Source organism: Nelumbo lutea, chromosome 4 (genome assembly GCF_056320005.1).
Source record: "Nelumbo lutea isolate HS-2025 chromosome 4, American lotus-T2T, whole genome shotgun sequence".
In the NCBI taxonomy this organism is placed as follows: Eukaryota; Viridiplantae; Streptophyta; class Magnoliopsida; order Proteales; family Nelumbonaceae; genus Nelumbo; species Nelumbo lutea.
The window spans coordinates 37491136-37503571 of NC_142687.1; the positions used below are offsets into that span (position 1 = coordinate 37491136).

The window sequence follows — 12436 nt, forward strand, 5'->3', positions numbered from 1 at the left end:
CAGCCGTGCACCTTGAACATCTCCTATTTGAAAATTTTTAATTCATGGGATATGTTCCATATACACGGCTGATACGTGGTGTGAGATCGTTGTGAGACGCGCCCTGAGAGGAACAGATCCGAACTCGTTTGTGATTGGACCAGCATCGAGACTAGACGACCCATCGTCCAGATAAATAGCCAAGGATCCGACCCGAAACGAAGAAAAGAAAACGTGTGACAACGCACACTCGTGTGTGTTACGCATCACATCCTCCCATCATGTGCATAGGGTTTGAGCACCGCACACTGCTTACAGTAATAGAGGACATTAATAATACTTTAATAATTTTTAATAAAAAAATAGCAAGGAACTACTAATACACTAGAGCTCTCACGCAGTGTTCTCTGCTCAACAGCAAAGCTTCTCTGCTTCAAACCAGTTTTTTAATCAAACAGCCGCTTTCACATTCGCGCCCTCTCTCTCTCTATACAAAGAAGGAAAAACAAAAGATGGAAAGTTGGAAACATTAGATTAGAGAGACATAAGCAGATTAGAGTAGTAATTTAGAGAGAGAAACTGAGAAAAATAAAAGCATTTCTCTTCTCTCTCTCTGGAAAGCTTCCTATTCTTATATTGTCCGTTGAAGAGAAGAGAGAGAAGCAACTAACGACTCAACGGCTCCTTTCTATCTCTAGAGCTGGAAATCCTTGGAGAAGGAAGAGATTGTGCTGGGAAACCCTAGAATTGGAAACCGGGAAGCTGAGGATTTGGGGATTTTGTGGCATTCGAATGTGAGAGCCTCAGATCTGTCATGGCCGATCTTGCAGGGGGTGGGGAAGGTGTTTCATCAGCTACAACGGCTTCGGAGTTGAGTGGCAGCGGGAGTGGCGTCGGCGGAGGGAATAGCCGTTCGGCGGGGAATGAGGTGGCGCCAGCGTCGGTGCCGACGCCACCATTGACGGTTTCAGGATCGTTTAAGGAAGGGAAGACGTCAAGGAGGCGGACGTCGGTGAGGCCGAGTTTGGACGCGGATGAGTTTATAAATCTGTTGCACGGGTCGGATCCGGTGAAGGTTGAGCTCAATCGGTTGGAGAATGAAGTTAGAGGTGGGAATGCGATTTGATCCGGTGGTTTCTGGGGAGATTTGGAGGTGTTTTTAGGGCGATTCCTGTGTTTATGTGGCTTTTGTGTTGAGTGTCGTTTTTTTACTTGCTTTTTGCAGACAAGGATCGAGAACTAGGGGAGGCTCAGGCGGAGATCAAGGCATTGAAATTGTCAGAACGCCTGAGAGAAAAGGCCGTTGAAGAGGTTATTTCGTCTGTAGTTCCTTTTTTTATTGTTTAAATTTTGTATGAATCAATACCTCCATTTATCAGTTTATATTTGGAGTGCCAGTTTATATTTGGAGTGCTACTTGAACTCTTATATTCCGATTTATTATTTCAGTGCTGTCCAGCATATTAGCTTTCACATCTAATTTTTGAAACATAAAAAAAATTATTTTGATGTTTTGTTATAATTAATTTTAATTAAAATTTTCTGTTGGTGTTATCTTTTCGTGGCAGTAACATAGTTACTAATGCTTTGGGATCATTATCCCTCTGAATAAACTATCCAATTGTTTTTGTTATTCTTGTTCTTCAGCAGTTTCTAGTTCTACATGTTTTAAATGGTGAAACTATTTAATAATTTCTTTAGGCTGCATTTATTTCGTCGTAATTTGTAAACAAGGTGGAAAATGAGATAGAAAAAAAAATTTTAGACATTGGAACTTTTCTGCCTATTTTACCCAGAAACAAACTGAGATTTAGGATAAAATCTTCCTTACATTTTCCTTTAGTCAATCTATCCTTGTATTGTTTCTACTGAATCAATCAATCAACTGTCATTTTCCACAGTTTTTTACCTTTAATTCAATTGCCTGCCTTTTTCAGCAGAAAAAGAAAAAAAGAAGAAAAAGAAAAAAAGAGGAGCTTCTGTTGTCAGTGGTCAATCTTTTGAGAGGTTATTGAAATGTAGTTCTCTAGAATCTGGACATTCTTTTAAATTTGGTAGCAGTTTTTCTTGGGCAACCTCAGTGTGTTGTAAGAATGTTTACTGGCTTTGTTTTCCATGTTTTGTTGGTTATTCATGCCAAAAATCATTAAAGTGCTTTGATTTGTCATTGCCTAGAATTTGAGTCTTCTTCCAAGTATAATATGGATTCGTGTTAGTTTTGCAATCCCTTTGTATATTCATTTAATTCTTGGTGATTTCAACATGTGAAATTGTGTAATGACTTTTTGTTGCCATTTTTTTGCTGTAAATTCTTAGCTCACTGAAGAATTGTCGAAAGTGGAAGAGAAGCTCAAACTAACTGAATCTCTTCTAGAAAGCAAGGTATTGCATTTAAAATCTTGTATTTATTATTATTATTATTATTATTATTATTATTATTATTATTATTATTATTATTATTGTACACTTTCTTTGATATTTGGTAAAAATCCCTATGCAGAATCTTGAAATTAAGAAAATCAATGACGAAAAGAAGGCATCTATGGCTGCTCAATTTGCAGCAGAAGCGACCCTTCGAAGGGTTCATGCTGCTCAAAAAGATGATGACATGCCACCAATTGAAGCCATTCTTGCACCACTGGAGGCAGAGCTCAAGCTTGCTCGGCAGGAGGTATTTTGTCTTTGTGTTTGACATATGGTGCAATTTCATTATGGAAACGATGCTCCTAATACATAATATTTTGCAGATTTCTAAGCTGCAGGATGATAACAAGGCATTAGATCGCCTTACGAAATCCAAAGAAGCAGCTTTACTTGAAGCTGAGAGAACTGTTCAGGTTGCCTTGGCTAAGGCCTCTATGGTTGATGATCTCCAAAACAAGAATCAAGAGTTAATGAAACAGATTGAAATCTGTCAGGTATGAAGAACGATATTTGTCATGTGTTCTTCAAAACCGTTTTTAGTTTTTTGTCAATTTAAATTAATGCTCATGATGTAATTTAAGTGCATTTCTGGCATATGTTAGGAGGAAAATAAGATCTTGGACAAACTGCATCGCCAAAAGGTTGCAGAGGTTGAAAAGCTCAGCCAAACTGTAAGGGAGCTAGAGGAAGCTGTTCTTGCTGGTGGTGCAGCAGCAAATGCTGTGAGGGATTACCAACGGAAAGTTCAGGAGATGAATGTAATGTGCTTGTTTTCAATTTGAATGTGAAGTGTTCAGATTTACTATAGAGTGAAAAATATTTACATCTGTGGTAGATATGGTCTGTGAAGTACCTTCAATTATGAGTAGATTGTTTTTGTGTTGTACAGGAGGAGAGAAAAACCCTGGACAGGGAACTGGCCCGTGCAAAGGTCACAGCAAATAGGGTGGCAGTTGTGGTAGCAAATGAATGGAAAGATTCCAATGACAAGGTGATGCCTGTAAAACAATGGCTTGAAGATCGGAGATTCTTGCAAGTATGTGTCATATACTAATGTTTTGTTTCATTTATCTTTTTTCCATGTTCAATGTTCATTGTTCTTTCCGTCCTTCACCAACTTGTTTGTGGTTTTCTTTGTTTTTGACACCTTTTTCTGTATGTAAAAACTATTGTTACAGGGGGAAATGCAACAACTTCGAGATAAACTTGCCATTGCTGAGAGAACTGCAAAATCTGAAGCACAGTTGAAAGTAATAGTTTTGTCATGCAGACATAGTTTCCTTTTGCTCGCCAGTAGTCTTTTTTTCAACTGGTCCTGACAAAAATTTTGAGGTGTATCTTTCTTGTACTGTGCAGGAAAAATATCAATTGCGCCTCAGAGTACTAGAGGAGAGCTTGAGAGCATCCTCAAATGCAGGTAGTCGCCCTAGTTCAGAAGGGAGAGGTTCAAGCAATGGACCTTCACGGCGCCAATCCTTGGGTGGAGCTGATAATATCTTAAAATTAACCTCCAATGGCTTTTTATCCAAGAGAACATCATCCTCTCAGTTGAGGTCTTCTATTTCTTCTGGTACCACTGCAATATTGAAGCATGCCAAAGGAACTTCAAAGTCATTTGATGGAGGGACAAGGTCACTAGACAGGGGCAGACTCCTCTCAAATGGAACTGGTTCAAATTTTTCACTTAGTAAATCTTCTGATGGAACAACCAGAGATAGTGAGACAGTCCGTTATTGGAAAGGTAATGCAGCTGAAAAGCTCAATGAACCTAGCAAATCTTCTGATGGAAGAACAACCAGAGACAGTGAGACAGTCCGTGATTGGAAAGGGAATCCAGATGAAAAACCCAATGAGTTCCCAACTGTTGATACAGAAGATTCTGTCTCTGGATTATTATATGACATGCTACAAAAAGAGGTCATTTCTTTGAGGAAAGCCTGCCATGAGAAAGATCAAAGCCTTAAAGACAAGGATGATGCAATTGAGGTCAATATTCTTTTACTTCCTGTCCTCATTTGTACCTTCTTTTGTTCTTCATATGTGATATATACATTCGGTTATCTATTCTCAAAGAAAATGCCATTATTGTCTGCTGTCTGGCATAGAATGCTCTCTCTTTCTCTCTCTCTCTCTCTCTCAACTCACATGCTAATTGTAGGTTGCAACTGCTTGTGGTGCAGATGTTAGCAAAGAAGGTAGACACATTGACCAAAGCAATGGAGGTTGAGGCCAAGAAGATGAGAAGGGAAGTAGCTGCCATGGAGAAAGAAGTAGCTGCGATGCGTATTGAAAAAGAGCACGATAATAGGGCTAAGCGACTTGGTAGTTCCAAGGGTCCTGTAAATAGTTCTCAGCTGCTTCCTGGAAGGTATTTAGAGTAAAGTCTTCTATCCCACCGTTGCTTTTTTTATCAGCTATCTTACTGTACTAATTAGTTAATGGAATTAATGGTAACCATTTTTTTTATGGTATGCCCCATGCCTAATTCATATTGAGATAGCAACTATAGTAAAATGTTTCATTTTAATGGCTTTCTTTTAATGATTGATTTTGACATAATTTATGTGATCCATCCATTTGATATTTCTAGTTTCTACATATGTCTTATGTCTAGATTTTGTTGTTCAAATTGTAAGATATATTGGATTTTTGTTTTTCAAATGATTGTTGTTGGAACGAGTCCAAAACATCATGTTATTTTTGACTTCCATATTTCCTATATGCTTTATTGATCAGTTGACCTGGTTACTTTGTTTTTCCTGAAATATTTTGCTAATCATGTTCTGTGTCATTTTCCTGTCATTTTGTACTACAAAAATTATATTAGAGGAATGGTGTCACAAGTGCTTGTTGCAAAATGGTTGAACCCTGAGGTAATATGACAAGATAGTTTAGAAAAAGGTTGGAATCTGGGAAGTTGTTACAAATACCACGTAACCCATCATCTGTCCTGTTAATCAACTAGCATGCACCTTGTTGAATTTCAAAGTTAGGGTTATAGTAGTATTTAGTTGGTTTGCATTTGGTTTGATTATATATGTGCTTGTTTGCATTTCTATACGTAGACAAATGTAAATGCTTAACACAGATCCAGTGTATGTTCCCAACCTTCTCCTGGAATCATGACAAACTCACACCTCCTGAAACAGTTTTTAAAAACTAGAATAGTGGGGAACCTACTTTCCTTTCCAGGTGATAGTTCACTGGTTTGTCCATCTGGACACAGTTCTACCTGTGACATAATCAAAAAAATAAAATCCTACCTAAATGGAAACTGTCAACACAGAGAAAGGGACTGAGAGACTGGAGAGGGCCCTCTTTCTACCTGTGACATAATCAAAAAAATAAAATCCTACCTAAATGGAAACTGTCAACACAGAGAAAGGGACTGAGAGACTGGAGAGGGCCCTCTTTCATGTTTTTAATGAAATTTGAATAAATGTTTTTTTTTATTGCTTTACAAGATAATAGCAAAAAACACATGGTTGTCATTATGTTTAAGCGTTACATGGATAAAAAGGAGTTATGTTCATACTAGATACTTTAGAACCCTTTATTAAATTGTATCATTGAATGAAAGGAACAAATTCATAGCTTCTAGCTGATTAACGACGAATATAAACATCATGTTATCAATAAAATTACAATTACCACCTCTAGCTGTGGAGCCCTCGACACAAGTTCAGATCTTTCTATACCTTACCTTTCTAGTGAGTCAACAAGTGAATTGACTGATCTGGGTAATTACCTGAACTAGCTGTTGAATATTGAAGACAACGCTTAGATTCTCTGTTTTGGTGCCAGAGATCTTTCTGAAGCAGCTGATAGTCATCCAGTCGGTATACTACAATTACTTTAAATAATTAAATAATTCAAGCCTCAGTTACAAGCCAACTTTAACCCTTGCAACACTGGAAGTATGTAGATTGGATGGTGCACTCATGAAAGCAAGGAAAGAAACAGTAGAAGAAATCACTTATCAAAGAAAAAAAAAAGAACTGTAGAAGAAATCAAGTTTCTAGTTATTTTTAAACCCGTGATAATTTTATAGACCTGGGTGATTTTTTTCCCCTTATATTTTGGTTTTTAATTTTTTAAGAGTTATTATCTAGTTTGTTGGTGTCTTAGGAATAGGGGTAATTGTCTTGGAGGGTCAAATTAATTTAAAATATTTTGTTGAAGTTCTTTCTTTAGCATTTTGAAAGGTGGATGTAATCACGCCACTGCTTCTTTTGTGAAATTCTAGTGTCATTTGATAGGTTCTTGAGTAATTTATCCAACAATGATCTTGTGAATCCGACATGTTTTGAGCAAATTATAATCATTTTACCAATAGAGTATCAGTGTTTTATGGGATTTTAATATTTTTTACTTTTTAAGGTCTACCTTGGAGTTGTTTTTTGGTTTGTTTAGTTTTAGCAGGATTAGTAATGGGTTATTAAAGTTTTTAGGAGCCAGTGTCTATATTTGAGTGTTCCCTTGGTGTAGCTGTTGGGTTGCCTTAGTTTTGAAGTAGTTAAAGGTTGTTTTGGGCTAGTTTCCTTGTTCAGTTTGGAATCTGTAAGGGAGATACCAACCCTTAAATATTCATTGTAACTGGAATTTTAGAGTTGATTCAAGTGCTCTATGAAGCTCAAGAAAAGTGGTGAAATAAAAAGTTTCTTTTGAAGCTACCTCCTGGTTTTAATGTGATCTCTCTCTCTGTCTAAAGGTGCAATATTTCTCTTTTTTTCTTCTTTCTCCTCTATATGGATCTAAACTTCTTTCTCTTATAATTCCAATTCTTTATTTTCCTTTTTATCCACTGGATGCCAAAGTAAGACCTTTCTCCTCATCTAACACTCTACAAAATCACTGGCCATGTGCATCTCTACAATGTCCTCCCTTCTGTGTTTAGGGGAAGAAAATAGGGACCAGAGGGCAACAAACGGAGAGAAAAGTAGTTTTGATATCATATCATCCCTGCTGTCTAACTTCGGAAGCATTCTGATCTGATTTTACATTGAATACAATATGTTTCTTAGTTCTTACTGTTGATAATGCAAAAAAAAAAAAAAAATTGTAAAAACAGAGTTGAGGATATTAGAGCTTCAGGGAAAGCATACACATTCTTACAAATCATTTAGTAACTATTAATAGGCTCTAAATGTTAAATAATATGCTTAATTGTTTAACTCTAATGGGGGGTAACATCTCGAGCCTCCTTTTAGGCTGATTGTACACTTTTTCTATTCTATGCTTAATAAAATACCACTCATTTATTAAAAAAAAAAACGTTTAAGTAATATGCCTCAAAATGGCTTTAAATATGTTTAAGCATAGATGTATACAGACACGCACTATAGGCATGTCAAAGTATGAAGGATCTACTTTTTTACTTTCCAACATGAGCATCAAGGCATTTTTCTTGAGCATTGTCTTGGGGAAAGCATCAAGATGTAAGCTTCAAATATTGGATGAGAAGGAGAAAGGTTCTACAGAGGTGTATGTGGTGGCTAAGGAATGGGAATTAAGAATTTAAATTGTGAAAGAGTTTAATATCTAAAGTAGAGTAGAGAATGAGGAGAAAGAGAATAATTTACATATTTAGAGATAGAAAAGGAGAGAAGCAAGCTCACAATCTTGTCTATAAGTAACTTAAAACAAACTTCTTATTCTATTAATTCTCATTTTTACAATTACCATATTTATAAACTCAAACATAAGGCTTGGATCTTCCTCTATAGACTACTAATTGGACCAGGGAAAAGTGAGCCAAAACAACTCCCAACTGGATAGGTGCTTCCAACTCAAATAAGGATTCAACTCCAAAAACAACTTCAAATACCTTAGATGGGTGCTTCCAAGGGATTATGAGATACCATTTGCAGTGATGTTGGATTTGATGGGCTGGAAGTTCACAGTTGCAAGAAGAAAAGAAATTCAAACACCTACTGGATTTGGGGGGAGAATTCTGGACCTGTTTGTGGTGAAGGTGTGTTTTCCATCTGGTGTGAAGAGTTCTCTGTTTTCTTGGTGGCTAAAGAGTCTAAGCAAGGCTGGAAGAGTTGCTTGGAACACTATTCCTGCAGCTGTGTTCCGGGCAGTTTGGAGTGAAAGGAACCAGAGAATCTTTGAAGGTCGCCAAAATTCAAAAGAGGAAGTTCTTAAAAATATTATGAGCATGCTGTGTTCATGGTTGGCTAATCACTCGCTTTTCAAATCTAGACATACAAGTCCTTTTGTCGACAAAGAGATTATTTTTGGATAGTTTTTTGTCTGTAAAGCCTGCTGGCTCAGCTTTTGTGTTTTTGAGTTTCAGGGGTTTCCTTTAGTACAGTTTTCTCATTGTACAGGGAAGAAGGCTGATTGTATATCTTCATACTTTTTGCTGTCTAATTCATTACTTTACCTTTTTCAAAAAAAAAAAAAAAAAAGAAATTCAAACACATACCAAAGCCCAAGCTTATAGCCAAGACCTAACTTATATTTGGCCCATACCTATGTATATGCCTGCACCTATATCGAAATCCACATCCATATACCTTTACCCATACCTAAACTCAATGTCTATTATCCATACCCATTAAGTATTTCCAAATCCATGCCTCTAGCCTATACCCATACCCAAAATTCAGATCCATGGTTTGCAGACACATGAATTAGGAATTAATGCAAAATCAATGAACCTTGGTGTTGGAGCATACCCATACCTAAACTCAATGTCTATTATCCATACCCATTACGTATTTCCAAATCCATGCCTCTAGCCTATACCCATACCCAAAATTCAGATCCATGGTTTGCAGACACATGAATTAGGAGTTAATGCAAAATCAATGAACCTTGGTGTTGGGGTTTATTGCAAAATCAATGAATCTTGAAGATTAAGAAGTCCTAGTCATTAAGAAATGTGTGGGGAGTTAAAGCTGCAGTTTTCTAGGAGAATTAGTTAGAAATTAGTAATTAAGTTTTAATGCTAGTTTTCTTCACTATCAAGAAAGCTTGCCTAGATGATGGGATGTACTTATCTGTTTTCAGCAGTGAATGAATTGAACCATTTCCTGGGAGCACTTTGTGCCTTGATGGTGTGACTCCTCTAACTGATTGGTTTGACTCCTCTATGGTGAGATGCCAAGGACTCTGATTCAAGGCTGTGGCTCAGCCTACTCGCTTCTAAAATTTTATTCAAATGTCCAACCAGGGTTTGACTATGATGCCAAAAAGACTTGATACTGGGAAAACTTACAACCAATCAACTGGCATCATAAAAGTGGTAAACTGATCAGGTGAGTTTTGCATTAAAATTCATGGGGGGGGGGGTTGTGATTGGTCAAAGCCTTTTTGGTATCATGTCACGGCACCTAAGGTAAGGTCTAACTGGCCCAACCAGTCGTTATAGTCTTTATGCCAGCTCTTAGTTTGTTACGTGTATTTCCCTTAGACTAGCTCTATTAGTTGTAAATAAGGTGATGACTCTCCACATAACCGTTACCCTCTCCGTGTAGTTGTTCACTCTCCAAATTTTTTCACCATTATTGTAATCCTTTAAATTTCCAGTGAAAGTTAAATGAAACACTTACATCTCAAAATATCTGAATTAGGAGGTCTGGATTTCCTCGAACTAACCCGCTATCTACAACTTGGTCAAGATAGGGAAGAAGAAGGAAGTTTTTCCCCCACCGACGGTGGTAACCAGCCCATCTTTCTACCATCAAAAAACCAGTCACGAAGTCACAGTCTACTGCTTGTGACATATCATGTCTTTCTGGCATCATAGACTTTCCCGTCCAACCATTCTCAAGTTGCATGCTTGGGTTTAACCGTGCTGTATCAGAAGATACAGTTTTACCCATAAGCAACATCAAACAAACTTCTTATTATATTAATTCTCATATTTACAATGACTATATTTATAAACTCAACATAGGGCTTTGGATCTTCTTTTATAGACTTCAAATTGGACCAGAGAAAAGTGAGCCAAACATAGCTGTCAAGGTGATGCCTAGGCGACAAGGCACCCTTTGAGGCTCACTTTGCCTAATCGCCAAGCAGTTTTGTACAATGTATTATAAAATACTTTTTTATTCTTTATTTTTTGACATTATAATTATAAAATAGGCACTATTATATACTAATTTCTTTTTATTATTTTCTTATTTATTAGGGTTTAATCAATACAAACATTGCTAAATGCTGTGTTGAACCCTAAAGACTTTAAAACTTGAACCAACAAGGAAGAACATAAAATTTTGTTTAATCAACACATTTTCTACTAGTACTACTACTACTACAAAAATAAGGGTTCAGCCCCTATATTTTTTCAATTTTCTTTTCCTTCTTTTTCTTCTCATGAATATGTTGATTTTCTATACTTAACATGAACTCTTAACTTTTCTTATGAAAATTATGAATTATTATTTAGGAAATATGGTTATGATACCTAGGGAACTGCCATAGGATCTATGTTTCTACATAAAAAAAAAATCCATCGCCTAGCCTTGCCTTGGCGCCTTAAAAACTGTGGAGCCAAAACAACTCCGAACTTCTTCAGAACTAAGGCAAACCTAACATACACTTTAGGAGACTCGCATAAGGACTTAAAACTCTAAAACAAACCTTAAATACCTAAGATGGGTGGTCCCAAGGTATTATCAGATATCATTTGCAGATATAGTGCCATTCTAATTTCCAAACTAGGATGGGTACAGAACAATTTGAGAAATTTAATACGTTACTTTGCCTTATGAAGTTTTCATTTAATAAATTTTCAATGCATTTAGATGAAAGTGAAGTGCAGGTTTCTTGGTAACCATAACAGTCATGGAACAAACACGAACAATTATATGTGGAACAATGCCTTATAAAAATTTTCTGCTTGTTCTTATGCATAATTATGGGGTTTTTCCTTGTGTGAATAAGCAATTGATCTGTGCAGAAACATATCACGAAGTGGGCTGATGCGTAACATCCAATAACAGTGCTGAGGCTGAGCATCACGGAGTAATCCGCATAGGCCTTGTTCCCCAATTCCCCTTGTTTTTTCCTTTCTATTTTGTTTCATGATTGATTCTAAGATTATATAACCAGCATGCCGATGATCCTGCGATCAGTGAGTTGGAAGAGGGAAAAAATAGGAAAATCGAATGAAGTCGGCCTGCTTCTGACTTGACCGTTGTCCCTGTACTTAGAAGTAGCAAGAAATGTTAAAGTCAGCTAACCTTTTGGCAGGTTTACGTTGAGAAACAGTGCTTGTGTGGTTTTTGTATATGTTATTGGGGTTTTCTTTATTTTCTTCTTATATTTGTAATTTGCAGTTAATATTATTATTGTTGCTTCAAGGTTGTGAATATTCTTGTAATCAGATCAAGATCAGAGTTTTCAAGGTTGTGTTGTTATTCTTACCAAAGTATTTGTTGGTGTTAGTAATTTTACAGGCCATCGCTAGCTGTTGGGAAAGACGTATTTATAAACGATAACTTTGTATTCATTAGATGATGTCCTGATTGTGTTACAACATATAATGGCTTCATGACAGGAGAGGTTGAAAATCAAGTCAAAACATCACATGGTATATATCTAACATGACGACATTCGATTCCAATGGAAATATTTTCAATGAACTCATTGAGGTGGCCTGTTATAAAAGGATTATGTGATTGGTATTGTCATCCATCCAGAACCAGAAAGTGGGAGGGAAAGCAATTGAACCTATTTGAGTGTACTCTGGATTTTCTGCCCACAAGAACTCTCCCGTGTCTACTCACAACACACTACCTCCATACATTGGGAGCATTTCCCTGTGTATAATATTATGTAGGAGATGTTTCTCATGTGTAGCTGCGATGCTATGTGGATAGATTTGGGCAGAGTTTTTGTGGACAGGAGATCCAGACTCATTTGAGTGGGCTACACGACAGGGGGCATGCCTCCCCAAAGAAGGCCCAAACTCCAAACTCTCCTCCCCCCATTGTCGCAAGGGTGAGCAATTGAACAAGATTGCATTATTTGTGACCGTGGTCACAGAATACCTCAGCAACCTCCAGTGAAATGT

General features: G+C 37.0%; 1 protein-coding gene across 2 annotated transcripts; it reads left to right on the plus strand.

The window, feature by feature from the left end:
- Window positions 1-332: 332 nt before the first annotated feature.
- On the plus strand, window positions 333-11791 carry LOC148855250 (microtubule-associated protein 70-2-like). Of its 2 annotated transcripts, none has more exons than XM_088985388.1 (11): window positions 333-1088; window positions 1205-1290; window positions 2296-2361; window positions 2480-2650; window positions 2727-2897; window positions 3006-3161; window positions 3293-3439; window positions 3582-3653; window positions 3760-4389; window positions 4584-4771; window positions 11321-11791. In XM_088985388.1, exons 1-11 carry the CDS (start codon window positions 794-796, stop codon window positions 11358-11360), a joined length of 2022 nt encoding a protein of 673 aa, XP_088841514.1. In that variant the 5' UTR covers window positions 333-793; the 3' UTR covers window positions 11361-11791. The 2 variants fall into 2 exon arrangements, with proteins under 2 accessions (XP_088841514.1, XP_088841513.1); XM_088985387.1 differs by having other exon boundaries at window positions 344-1088; window positions 4584-4780.
- The last annotated feature ends 645 nt before the right edge of the window (window positions 11792-12436 follow it).